This window comes from Lonchura striata, chromosome 4 (assembly GCF_046129695.1).
Source record: "Lonchura striata isolate bLonStr1 chromosome 4, bLonStr1.mat, whole genome shotgun sequence".
Taxonomy (NCBI): Eukaryota; Metazoa; Chordata; class Aves; order Passeriformes; family Estrildidae; genus Lonchura; species Lonchura striata.
In genome coordinates this window covers 15,970,493-15,984,827 of record NC_134606.1, presented here as the reverse complement: position 1 = coordinate 15,984,827, position 14,335 = coordinate 15,970,493, and the positions used below count along the sequence as shown (strand labels likewise).

Below are 14,335 nucleotides of genomic sequence, written 5' to 3'. Positions count from 1 at the left end.
GGATATTAATTTAATAGAAATAGTAATTTTGCCATATTTTAAGGACAGAATTTCCTTATCAAAAGCCTTTTTCTCTGCAATGTTTTCTGTGGTCAACATGGAAAAGACAGGCTCTCTAAAATTTCCTTGAATCTTGGGGTATCACTGAGAATGCTCTGTGTTTCTGAAGGCTGTTGACAACCTTCAGGTTTTAATTAAGACAGATATTTTTACAATGATAAACAACTTTGATGGATGGATATATCTTTCAGATGGATATATCTGAAAGGAAATTTCTGTGTACAAGAAGCCTAATATTCTAAGAGCATCATTTTGCCAATATTGCTGTGCACGCTCTACTACAGCATCAAAGCTTGGGGGGTTTGCCCTTGGTGGCAGTCAGGGCAGTGTCCTGTCCAATGTCATCTCTAACGTGGTGCTGGTTTGGGGTGTGTGATCTGGGTAAAGAAAGGTCATGGAGTCCTCATTAGCCATGTTGACTTCATAGTTATTTAAAGATTTTTATTATTAGGTATTTTGAAAGAAATTAGAGGAAGATGTTTGGAAATCAGAATTACGGGTTTTACCAAATACAATTATATAAAAATGTGTGATACATAGACCTGTAGCTGAATATATTTATGTGTGTTACCTGTGAACCTTTCTAAGGTATGATTTTAAGAAAAAAATAATTTCTTTGAAAAACTGCAAGCAGAACCTTGTTTGAGATGCCAATTGGGAAGTTATTTGGAATTTTTTACTTTGTTGCTCACAAGGGTTTTTTTAATAGTGTTTTATAAAAAACTAGAAAAGTAACGCTTATTCCACTGCTAGTCAAACAAAAGATTGAAATTATTGTAACTGAGTAGTAATTAAGATGTACTCCACTGTCCTAACCAGGTTAGGACTCAACGTTTTGGTTGGTTGCAGTAACTTGGTAAAATAATGCTGTTCCTGAGACACATCTCTCTCCATTGTCTCCTTTCAATGCATGAGGTATCATCTATGAAAACCACAGTTTTCACATCTCCTCCATCTGTTATTTCTTTTCTCCCATTGTTGGATTGCCAGCTTTCAGCAGACTGGCTTGATTTCTCATCTAAATGCTCACTTTATACTTCATTCTCAGTGTCTGAGTTTTTTCTTTATCTGCTTTCCCTGCAGTTTTGTACCTTTTTGTAGAAAAGTGTGCACAGTTCTTCAAGGAGGGTGATGAGCCCAATTGGGATGTCAGGTCATTGCACATCAGCTCTGCTCCTGTAGTGAAAATTGCACCTTTGCCATTGGCTGTCTCTTCCTGTGTTGGCTGAACTGCTGCTGAGTGTATCTCATGATGCTCACTTGTGCTGCTGCTGCAGTTCAGCATTGACTTGTGCTTCATGTGTGCTCCTTTATCCCTCCCAGCAGTGCCTGTCCTGCACTGGTGCAGCACCGGGCTCCTGCTGAGCTGTTCATTTCACAGCATTGCTGTTGCTCCTTTTGTCTATTCAGAGCCACGTCTGAGCCATGGTTCAGACCAGCCAGGCCATTGCACTCTGGTTATTCCACATTTCTCTGCATCCTGCCTTCATACTTTGCTCTCCTTTACTACCAAACTATAACTGATTCTCAGATCATGCATCAGCTTTCCTTTTATCCCAAGCTGTGTGTTTGGGAGTGCCAAAGGATATACTGCAGAAGACAAGTGCAGCCCAGTTTTATTTCTGTTTTGACTTTTTACTGTATGTTCCTCATTGTGTACTTTGGCTGGTCCATTCTATCTGGTCCATACACCTGCCAAGAGATTTTTAATAGCATGAGCAAAATGTCAGTCAGCTTTTGTCACAGATTTCTTCAAACCCAGGTATGGAAATTATTTTGTAAAAAGCCATAGTAGATTTTTAATCAATTTTTTTCATATTGAAGACCAGGTAATTAATTTTTTTCCTCCAGTGTAGAGATATGTCTTTTCCAAGTTCAAGATATTTAAACAGATTTCATCTTCCTGTCTCTGTGCTTTTGGGTCAACAGCTCTAAATGCTTTATAACTTAGACAAGTTACAGTTTCTGCTGCCATATTCATGGCAAATTGTACATTCTGTTCTTGTGGGACAGGTCAAGCGATTTTTGTTTCTTTGCATTACTTCATAACTGAAAGGGGACCAGTTTTTGATGCTGATTCCTCTCATGTTCCAGACATCAGTAAAGGCTGTTCAGATTATTCTTTAGAGTACAAAAAATGGTATCTCTTGCTATGTCAAGAAGATGTAAACCTTTGGTGAGAAACTTCATGATCTATGGAGGCAATGTCCCCTTTTCTGTATTCTATTCTTTGGTTTCAGTCTGTCAGGCTTTACTATTTGATTTGTCTTTTCAAGAGCAGAAGCTCACCTGACTTATATCTGCTTTCAGCTTTATTTGTTCCTTACAATAAATTCAGTTTAGCCACTTTATTTCAGTGGCTGTGACACTCACCTGCTCTCCATCCTCCACTCACTGCCACATGCTCCTTTCTGTCTCCACTTCTGGGCATCCATAAGAGGAATCTGCTCCTGTCTTGTATCCTGGTTTATTTGTAAGTGGGGCAGGTAACTTGACAGCATCTCTTTCTTCAGTGAAGATCAACTTCAGACCTACTTTTCTTATTTCATGTATACCAGTAGAAATTGCCTTAAAATTAACTTAGGATTTAAAATACTTTTAGAAGTGTAAGTCTGGATTTCTGTTTGGTTTGGGATGTTTTTTATCAGCTGTCAAGCCATCAGTAAGCAATGTGACTACAATCAGGTCTTTCCAAGCAGGTCTTATGTAGGTATTCTTATTCTTTGTTTTCATTTTGTAGCTCAGGGTAGAATATTTCTAAATTATGATTCTGCTAGGAATTAGAATAATGAGGCTTTCACATTTCATAATAAAATGCATGCATACATGAATATTAAGATGTTCAGATAAGTCAGTCTTTTCAGATGGATCTTGTCACAAGTTCCTGTTACCTAAGGTGTGGATTTCACAAATACTCAGAGATTATACTATATATTTTACTGACACAGGCCTGGCCTCAAAGCTGTCTTATTTCAAATTATTGAAATCTTGGTCCAAACAATGGATTGTTTCCCTGTAAATGAAATGGAAACCTAGCTGAAAAAAACCTTGTCTAGAAGCTGTAAAAATTACTTAAAATATTTTTCTTTAAAAATAAATTCTTATTCTCACTTGAATTGTGCTCTCTTGCCTATGTGTAAAGTCTTTCATTTTGAATGCAGGGTAAATTTTAGGGGAAAAAAACTACTTAGGCTTCAGTGTTTTTATTGGGGCATTTAGCATAATTTTCAAAACATTCAATAATAATAATTTATTTTTACAATTTAAGAAATCTATTTACAATGCAAGTGAATATTTAAGAACTATACTTAAGCTATATATAGGTATCAATTCTTAAAATTTGGTGGTTATTGTTACCTGTCTTTCTACTTTAAAGTTCTTGAGATGTATGTTTGAATATATTCTCTTGTGTATCGTATTTGTTACTGACATTTCCTATTTATCAGTTTACTACTTACAGCTGGTTTTAAATTACATTTAAGTAGTAGAGATCTCAGAAAAGGAAATTACTTATTTGCAAATTGCTGTTTGACCTTCCTTAATTCAGAAGTCTGGTGGATTTTAAACCACCCAGGGACTGTCTCATCGTATTTCTGAGATGATCTCTCTCCATAACATAATTGCATTTATAATGTCAAAAAACTATTATGGATTAAAGATTTGAGCTCAAGTGACAGGACTTCCATAGCTGCATTCATCCCAGCTCTCAGATGGAGGCATTGTGCTTCCTCAGAACAGCCTGAACCATCAGCACACACTGTTCCGAACCTCCAGCCTCGCCTTACTGCACCTCATTCCAAACCTTTTGAAATTATGATTACATAGAAAAAAATAGCAAAAGCTTTTCTTCTGTTATAGTATGTTTGTAAGTCAAATACAACGGTGCTCATCTGCACAACAGGTGTTTAGGGGTTTTATTTTATTTGCATGCTGCTAACTTCTAGTAATAACTAGAAATTAGTTTTCTTTCAGGGATCTGATGATCAGAGGCAGGCTTGTTTCATGGTGGTGTCTAGAAGCTAAGAATTTGTTATATTCATCATCAGATTAATGATGCTGCCTTTCAACTGTTAGAATCTTAGCTGCTTTTTGTTACCAAGACCTTTCAACACAGCATGCTATGAACTATTTGAGATCATAGGATTATTTTTTTCTTTAACAGGATATATACTATCATCACTAGTAAATTACACCCTAAAATTTTATGACTTCTTCATGCCCACTTTAATGACGGCTTACATTAATATTCTACTTCCTTGTTCTTGAAAAACCCTGTGCCTTCTGTGGACTGCTAAAGAATCTGTAATAATGCAGAACATGGTGATTCTTGTAAAAAAGATCACTGTTCTACAAAACTTTCTCAGTCAGGCTGCTCAAAATAATCGGGGAAGGAATATTGCTGCTATTTAGACCTTTCAGCATATATTCACGTCTGCCCTGTGTTTTGGGAGCCATTAGAATGGAGCTCTGTAGTTTCATGGCTGTGCAAGCCTGATTAATTTATTTTTAAAAAGAGTTTTAGTTCCTGAATTCTTCAGTGAAATTTCAGTTTAAACCTTTTATGTTACATATGATCTGCTGTGTGTAATTTTGTGAGGCTGACTGGTTTTGGGAAGAAAGTTGTTACTTCTCTACCTGTGCTCCCAAACTGCTGCCATCCATTCCACTTGCCAAATGTTTACCTGAAAATGTAACCACCTGCTGTTCAGTGTTGCTGTTGTGCTGTGGTCTTTGAAGATGAAGTACCAATGATAAGCACTGCAATATAATTTTGTCTCTGTGCAAGTTAAATTTAAAGCTTGAACAGTGTGTTGGTATCTCAATATATAGATTCAGAACAAAGCCACCAGTTAGTAATGCTCCTTCACTGACAGGCCAAGAGTGCTCACAAATTCCTAGTTGCCTCTTCTTGCTGTCTTTCTCATATATTGTCTATGTATTTCATTCGTATTTCTTTTTTTTTTTTTTTTTCCTCAAACCAAGGAAACAACTTAGAGTTAGTCTGAAGAGCAAAATAAACTTTCCACCATAATTTGAGTCTGGGATTATGGCTGGTTCTGACTTCTCACCCTTTTTGTCTCCATTCAATTCACCTTCTGTCTTGCTATTCTGTGCTGTTTTGTCTTAGCACTGTAGCTGTGTTAAACTCAGCTCTTATATCTAATTTTTAAGACTCCCTGAATATTGTTTATTTCCCCATCTTGATTGATTTCCAGGGCATTTTTTTCTCTCTCCAATTACCAAATGAGATTCCATCCACACAGCTGAAATATGTTATTTCATACTACAATGAGAGTTCAGTTGGTAAATGGAAATGAGACATTAAAATTTTCTTTGTAGATTTCTTTGCTGCTGGGTTTTGGCATTGTGGAAAAAATGAGTTTAAATTTTAAACTCAGTCAGGCTGTGCATGCTTGGTTTACTGTCTTTTCAATATATATTACATTACCAAATCAGTCTCTATTGGAAGTCATACTGGGGCTACTGTAGTCATTGTAGATTTTAACTTAGTGCATTCCACTAGTTCCTTTTTTGAGAAATTATGCAGAGTTTGTACAGAGAACATTTTTTTAAATTCTGCTAAAGTTTTTACTGTTTCTACTCAGTGTTCTTGAAGCCTTTCTGTAAAAGCCTTGAGTCAGTGCTGTGTGTCACAGATGCTCTTATGCATTCCAAGCTACCAGTCTGCAATATCTGCTGGCAGTGTTTAACAAGTGCAGTTTGCAGAATTTCTGTCAGACAGGAGGGTCAGAGCCAGTTTGACCTTGCTCCAAAATAGTAGGGAAGATGTTCTTGTCTGTAGGTGTTGCAAAAGACTTAGAGAAACATAGCCCTGCAGTGATACTTCCATAGCTGTTTTACAGCACACGAGCACACAGCATTGATGGCAGTCTCTGATGGGAAATGCTGAGGACTGACCTAACAGGAGATATTTTTACCCAGTCCTGCTTTTTTCTTTTTCTTACTATTTTTTAACATGTTGTGACAGATTAACTCAGCAAATATATGGAAGTGAGCTAGCCATTTTCATACAACAGCAGGTGCCAAATATCCTGTTTTTCCAGAAGAATGTGGCTCCAAACTGCAAAGAAAATAAGCAGATGAAAGAATATTATTTTCCTTTTGTACTTGGCAGACTAAAATTTTCTGGTGTTGCTCTCTCATCCTGCCATTGATAATCAGTATTTATAATAGTATAATGATGATTTGGGTAAAACTAAAGAAAGAAATGTGAACTTTCAAAAAGAAAAAATAGTTGTATTAATGCAGTTTTAACAGGAAATGTGGAAAAGAACAAGGGTTTTTTTTTTTTTTTTAGCAGTTATGAGCATGGGGAGGCCACTCATTGCTTACTTTAGTAGAAGGCTGAATTCAAACCTTTCTATTTATTCCTTTTTATTAAATGATAGGAGGAAATTTTTGTGGGGAGAGATGATCCCTTTAGGCCCCAGCAGGTCTGGAAACTTAATTACACACAGGGTTCTCTGCTTAGCCAAGGAGCCCAGAGAGGACCTGAGAGTCCATTGATGTTACTCTGATCTGGCTGCTGAGTTAGAATAAGACAGGGGTGATTTGTTAGACCAACACAGGCAATCCATCCTCTCTGCAGCGCTGTTGGAAGATGATAGATGTGATTCAGTTATGGTGATAGGGGAACTGGGAGTTACAACACAAAGCCACCCCAAAGTCCTCACTGGCTGTTCCACACCCATTGGTTTGGCGTGCAGCAGCTTCCACAGGAAGGCCAGAGCAGGTGAGGGCATTGCCAGCTTGCAGGGAGCCAGCAGCGTGCCTGGCACCGTGCACAGCGTGGTGTGCCCGTGTCCTCAGTGCCACGCCTGCCACCCCCTGCGCTTCACATGGCTCCGGGGAAGATCAAACCCCTCTGACACTGAACAGGCCCCTTGCACAGAGCCGTGGCAGAGCACCTGCTGAGGGGCTGCTGAATTTGGCTCCCCAAGACATTTTTTCAGATTGCTCTTCTCTCAGATCAAAAACTGTACATTTCACATTTCCATGTCCCCTTTTTTTCTGTTTACTTTCTAAGAAAAGACGAGAATTATATGGATCAGTTATTATACATGGTGAAATATAAAATCTTTTCAATTAAGCAGGAAATATGTTATCAGCTTTTCAAGACTATTTAGAGAAAAGAGCTAGGAAAGGGTAGTATAATTAAAGATGAAGAAAAAATGCTGAATTTTCAAGATATCTCACTAATTGGTCATACAAATTGTGAAAAAAATTAAGATGGTTTTCATCTTTTTCACTGAGATTTGAGCACTGTTGTCCCATCTTCAAATTCCCTAGTGAAAACAGAGTGATTGGATAAGCTGTGGCTGGAGTTTATGATGTCCCATGTCACAGAAACACCTGTAGCTGCCTTCCACAATTCACATGCACGGAAGCTAATTAACTGAGTCGGTCCCAAGTGAGTAAAAACAAAACAGATGATAATTGCTGCCATAGCAAACACATGGCATTGGAACTGGAAATTCTAACCTTTTTAGAGACCATTCTGTAAGGTCAGTATATGCCTATTGCCCAGGGAATTAAAAGAAAATTCATCTTTTTACTGGTGTGAATGTTGTAGAGCTCCAGGGGCTGTAAAGTGGGGATGCTCTTCCAGTCTCTCCTGAAACAGGCTCTGTGGCTTCTGGGACCATCAGGCTGTGAGTAACATCTTCTTTCACTAGGAATGCTTAATGCACTGTGGAGCTTGTGCAAGTAGAGTGGAATAAAATTCAGAGTAGAGTCTATTGATGGATTCAAATGGAAAAATTCATCTGCCTCTGTTTAACTTTATCTCTTTAATTACATTCTCTGATTTTAAAGTATTTAAATACACCATTTTTTACCTTGTTACATCAACAGCTGGAATGTAAATTAGTACAGGTGAAGGAATGAAAAGCAAGATAAAAGACTAGGTTATTTTTGGTTAACAAATACTTTAGAACAGATCTCTAACCATATTATTTCCTACTTAATTTTTATCAAGGTAAAATTTTTTAAAATACTATAACCTTTTTTGTTGATGTTACCCATACCAAGGAACTGGGGCAAAAATTTAACATTTTTCTATTCCTGTTTTTATGCATTTATTTAAAAAGCAAAATCTTGAGTTTCCTAGAGTTCTTCTCTGAGAGGTAAATAGATCACCACATGAAAATTATCAACACATACTCCAGTTCTAGTTTTGCAAATTCAGTCCAACCTATTGCACCTTGTACAGAAACTTGTACAAACCTAAAAAATGAAGAGTAGGGCAGTCCCTGACAGAGCTGAGTCCTTGGAAAGGGCTGTTTGGTGCTATAACAGCTCTCAGCATTTTCATTTATAGTCCAAGCAAATGAGAAGGGATGATGGCCACAGTTGTGCCAAATGTAGGATACATGTTACCACCAGCAGCTAGTTCGGAAAAGGGCCCTTACCAGCTTGGTACCATTCCCAGTTGATCTACAGGAGGAATGTCCCAGGTCACATGAAGAGCCCAAACCTTTGGCTTTTTCTGTCTGGCACTTGCCTAGCATTCAACACAGTGTAGCTGTCTACTGCTTCAAAGACAGTAGAAATGCTGGGGTTTAAAGTACTTTGCAGGTATGTACTATTTCATAGTTTGTAATTTCTTGATTCCCAAGGCATTTATGTTCCTTTCGAATAGCAACCACCACCACCAAAAAAACCCAAAACCCAAATTACCCCAACCCTTAAAAAACCAAACCAAAACATTCCTGCCCTATTCCTTCATTTAGCTGTTGGGAAGTTGTTAGAAGTTGTGTTTTGCTACATGGCCATGCCTAAAAAGCACAGAATTATTAGGGGTGAGGAAAGCTGCTAATTGAAGCCTTAACACTATCTTCCATATGCACTTAATCCCATGGTCGTAAGACAAGCCTTTGGCTTCCTGAGGGCAAAGATCCAAGTCTGAAGCGGTTGTAAACTCAAGAAAGTAACTTTGCTGACTGAAGGCCTTTTCCTGCAGGAAGGAAAGGATCAGAGCAAGCAGAGGAAAGGCAAAACAAGGCAAAAGATAGAGGCTGAATAATGACACAAGGAAATGCAGAGCATGGGGAAAGTGCACCAGTGTAGAGGGTTGGGAAGTAGTGTTAGTAAATGAGAAATTTCTGTTTCACTGCCACATCAGCACACAGCCTTGAGGGGTGCCGATATTAAAATGTGAAAGAATTAAATCTCTTTCTGGCATCTGTGACAAACAACAGTGAATTTTCATTTTAGCTGTTGCCTAAGCTCTTTTCCTTTTGCTGCGACATAGAAAATGTTTTACTCAAAGTCAGTCATTGGTATTTAAGTAACACAAGGCAATGCTTTAGGCTATAGCCCTACACTGACTGACTGTCCTCAGCCACTCTGCACACCCATGTGAGCACTACACTACAGCACATTCAATCCTTCAGAATGAGTTCCGTGATGAACCTCTTTTCCTGAAATGCAAATAAAAGCTGTTTGTGCTCCTTAAATACCCCTTGGATAGGAAACTGTTCAGATAGGTTTTAGCATGATTACCTCATACCCTTAATTACAGTACTTAGAACCTTACTTTTTGTACCTCAGAAATATTTTCAACTTTTGTCATTCTATAAGTTTTCAAAAACTTTGAGAACGATGGTGAGAAACAATGTATCACACACAGGGGAACAAATCACTGCAGGAGGTAGACAGTAAAATAAAAGGGATGAAGAGTCTTGAAATGAGGATTGAAATTGTCTTCTGGGTGTGTTTTATATAGTAAAGCACCTCTGAGTGCTTTATATATTAAATAAGACATTTTTGATTATGAGGATGGTGAAACACTGAAAGAGGTTGTCCAGACATGCTGGATGTCTAGCCCTGGAAACATTCAGGATCGGGCCGGATGGGGCTCTGAGCATCCTGATCTAGTTCATGTCCTTCTCATTGCAGAGTTTAAGTAGATGACCTTTAAAGGTGCCTACCAACCCAAACTGTTTGAGGATTCAATCCACACATCTGTCCTTAGTCTGCTTAGTGACCCCCACAAGGGACTGGGTTTCTTTCCCGTCCTGTTTTACTTTTTTCCCCTAGATTTAAAACAAAATACTGTTTATATGTGAGTCCTTCTGTGGCTGCACTAAATTAATAGTCAGCAATAAAAACAAGCCCCAAACTCTTGCCCAGTTCCTGCTCTGTGCCTTTACAGTAGTCAGCTGGAGATGGTTGAAGCAAGAGCAGCTGTTACTGCACTTCCTGCAAAGGAGCAGCAGGAGCAGGAGGCTGCCCTGGGACTGACACTGCCAATGGACAGGGCCTCAGCCAGACCAGCCCGACCTGCTGCACAGGACAGTTGGGTTCAAATCTCAGTGTTCTGGAACATCGTGTGCTAAAACAACAACAAAAATCCCCAGCAGAATACAGGATCTGCCACCACCTCATCTTGCCTCTTATCAGCTTGTTTGCAGGGCAAGAGGAAAGTGAAGAGGAAAGTGTACTAAACTTTTTCTCATTTTTTTTCCCCTCTCCTACCCCCACTTCTTTTCTCACAGCACGCTACAAGTGAAAGTCTCGGAGCCGCAGAATTCAATAGACATGAACACAGAAAATGAACATTTGAAGTCCATAAAGATGTGCCTTAATCAGCCCACTGAGTGGAATCTGAGTTTTTCAGCAGCATCTCTCGCCAGCTGTAAAGTTTTTAACCAAAATCTCAAAACTGATGAGAACAAATAGATTGCAGCTGTTCTTGCACTATTATTTTGTACATTGTTCCTGATTTTTTTTCTGCTAAATAATAAGCATTTATTACATTGATCTTGAAATGATCTTGTGTGATTTGGCTTTATATACTACTAGCATTATTCAGTTGATGTACTTTTTCTTTTCTAAATATGAAGTTTCACATCTGACCATCAAGAAATTCTTGCAGTACAAATTTATATGAGAATCAGATGTTCCCCTTTAATAGTATTGTGATTTTTCTATGTTCTTTAAATTTAACTATGGTTTTCCAATTTTATTTTTGTGCACGAAAGTTAATATATTATGTAATTTGTGGCATAGGTCACCATGTAAAGGTTTATGGTAATAATTCAAACAAATCTGTAACAGGTGGAGACCGACTACCTCGAAGCAAAGCAGTACAAAGGTAAATTACCTGAGGAGATCTCCTTCACCAACAGATTGAAATGTATGGAAGCACCAGTTTGTTTCTGCAGTATGCTTTCATCTTCACTTACCTTGAGAACTTCTGTGTGACAGTGTTTAATGACCCTAATGTCTGAAAGAAAGACCAAGCCTGCTGGAGAATCTCGTGAAAGATTGTCATTCAACAAATCTGTATCTGCACTTTTTGAGGTTTCTGCTAAATGGTCTTTCTCCCCCATTTGTTTTTATGAATTTATGCCTGCCACCAATTAAAATGGATGTAAATGCTCTTCCTATTTCATTTTTCCCATGTACTTTGGAAATTCAATGTAAAATCAAAATTTTATCTCTACTCAAAGAAGTAGTAAATGGTTGTAGCTGACTACATTGTAGACATTCCATGCTTAAATGATCTTAGCAAGGTTCATGTACTTCGTTCATCAAAACTTTATTATTAATACAGCTATAAAAAAAGTGTTAGAATAAAACCATATAATATACTTCTGTTTTCTGGAGTCATACATTCAGTAGCTAGAGTAGAGGTTTCTTAATTCATGATGGGTTGTCTGTCCTTACTTGACAAGAACTAATTTTCCAGAAGGAAATGTCCTTGGAAGACACTGTATTTTATAAAACAAAGGTTTTAAGGATTCACCTTACAAAAATGAAGATGCATTTCCTCTTTACAGAGGTTTGTTGGTTTGCAGGTGCAATCCAGTAACTGAAATAAAGATTGTTCTGCATTCTGGTGGCACAAGATCCCAAGACGGTATTGAGCCACTGAAGCATTGGACATGCTTAAAAGAATGTGATTTTAAAAATAAACATACATTATGTTTCAAACTGTTTAGAAGGTCTTTATGTATCTCAAATGTTACATGCACGTGGATCCTGTGAGGCAAGAAAGCCAAAAGCAGAACTAAACTTCCCAGGGGAGAGGAACTGAAGTCGACTTCAGTGGAGCCCCACCAAAGCACAAGGATCAGAAAGGAGGCAGGCAGCACATAGGAGTCTTACAAGCACTGGAGCCAACACAGCTGGAACTGTGTGCATGTGCCCGTGGGAGGAGATGCCACATGGATTTTTTTGATTTCAAAGACCCAGTAAAATACCAGCACCTCGCTGGTTTGGACATGTCTCCCTCAGCTCCAAGCAGAAGCCTGATTTTTGTTAACAAATGATTATTATTATTCCTTTGAGTTTTAGTTGGCTGCTCACTCGAGAGTTTTCAGGCACAACCCAAGCTCACCAGCCTCTGCTGGCCTTCAGCCTGGAGAGCAGCCAGCCATAGGTTGTTCTCAAGAGAAGCTGCTTTAGTGCATAGGCTGAAGAGACTGAATACACAAGCAAACAAGAATCACAACATTGGCTTAAAGAAACAAAAACTAGTGTGGGAATAAACATGGGATCTAAGTTTGATGAGTGATCACTGCTATTTTACTGTTATTTAACAGGTGATCAAGTCTAGGTCTAGTTCATGATTGACACTATTGTGTTTAGCCAGCAAAGAGAAAGGACACACAGTAATTAGTCCAGAGCAACAGAGGCCATTTTTAAATAAATTAAAATATATAAGGAATAAAATTTTATTCCTTAATTAAGAAGCTGGGAAGTTAGGTACTTTCAACACATATAATTAAAGTAAAAAACAGCATTATTTTAGCTAGGAGTAATGAATACCAAGAAAAGATGCTTTTCACTGCAAGGATGACAATTCCAAGTTTAGTTCCTTGTCACCTTTGGATGTATTCTTGCTACCATGTGCCTTTCTCAGGATGTCAGCCGCATACATTGAAACCTTGATCATCAGTAATAGTGAACTTTGAGAGACAGCATACATCTGATTGTCCCACCCTGCAATTCTGCAGCCACCCCTTCTGAAAAGGTAATTTAACAAGAACATATCAAAATCTGTATTACACAGAAAACCCTTCCCTTCACAAGGAATTGGGCAGGCAATTTTCCCAGAGGGACTGGAAATTCAGTGCCAGCTGGTGCTCGAGTTTCTGGCCTGAAAGGATCACGGTAAGTCTGGCATAAGAGGACACCAGGAAGGTCCACAGTTTTACACCTAGTCCTGTAACCTGCACAGGCAACCTATTCCAGCAGTTTTTAACCTGTTCCACTGCCTTTTTCACCTTTTCTGGTCTGAGTTTCAATTTATACCCATTTTTTTTTTATCCTCTCATCATACACAACAAAGAGCCCAATTTTATCTTTTTACGACTCTTTGCAGATAACTGGGGATCCTCCCAACATTCACAGGCTCAACAAGCCGAGTTTCCTCAGCCTTTCCCACTGGGCAGAACTCCAGCCCCACAGGCCTCCAGTTAAACAAAGTCTTTTTTCTGTAAACACACATCAGTGAAGCCACATCCACAGCAGAGGGATAGACTGGGAGGTGCCTTCAGGGAAACCTCATCTTTTCAGTCCAGCATTCCCAAGAGATGCCAGAGACAGAACCTGTATATGTGACAAGGCACAACAGAACAGCAAAAAAGCAAAACTAAAGTCTCATTCAGGAAGGCATGCCCAGAGGCTTTTATGGATTTTTATTGTTCCTGCTTTGCCTCAAAATTCATTTTAAGAAAAAATAAGAGTGGACTAGTGCCAGATGCTGAAATTGTAGTAGTGCTTAAAGAACAAACCACTCAAGAGGGAGGAGAGAATTTAAATTTAAAAACCCCCAACACGAAAGCCCCAAGGAAGCTCGTATAACTGAGAAAAACATCTATATCCTTTGTGCATTTCAACTATGTTCAGGCAGCATTCAAGGGGACAGAGAGCATCTCTGATCTGAAGTGGCTGCCTGTACACAAACTCATACAACACAATTTGGGGATTTAAAAAGAGTTACCAAAAAAGGGAGATAAGGACCTCAAAATTGTTTTTAAAATTACAAAACTAATTCACCACAGTTACAGAAGCTTCTAAATAAGCAAATATCAGCAGAAAAGTGTGTTTTGGCATTTTGCATTTTGACAAGTTTCCAAGAAAAACTGCAAAGTATAAAAAGCAGCACAATCCCTCTGCTTCCTATATGCAAGCTTGGATACAGCATAATATCAAGTCTGAGCATTACACTTTAGGAAAACTAAATCTCACGTGTCCCTAAGTAATTTCTGAGAATTACCGAAGATCATTTATAGCATATTTA

The 14,335-nt window shown here is 38.4% G+C and overlaps 1 protein-coding gene across 3 annotated transcripts in view; it reads left to right on the top strand.

Moving 5' to 3' along the window:
- The window catches only part of LCORL (ligand dependent nuclear receptor corepressor like), an 80,009-nt gene extending 68,331 nt beyond the window's left edge, over nt 1-11,678 (top strand). For 2 of the 3 annotated variants that reach the window (XM_021554406.2, XM_031504570.1), the window contains one exon: nt 10,581-11,678. In XM_021554406.2, the coding sequence (XP_021410081.1) occupies nt 10,581-10,764 (184 nt within the window). In that variant the 3' untranslated portion in view covers nt 10,765-11,678. The remainder of the gene's footprint in view (nt 1-10,580) is intronic. The other variant, XM_021554402.3, reaches the window with a different exon arrangement.
- The last annotated feature ends 2,657 nt before the right edge of the window (nt 11,679-14,335 follow it).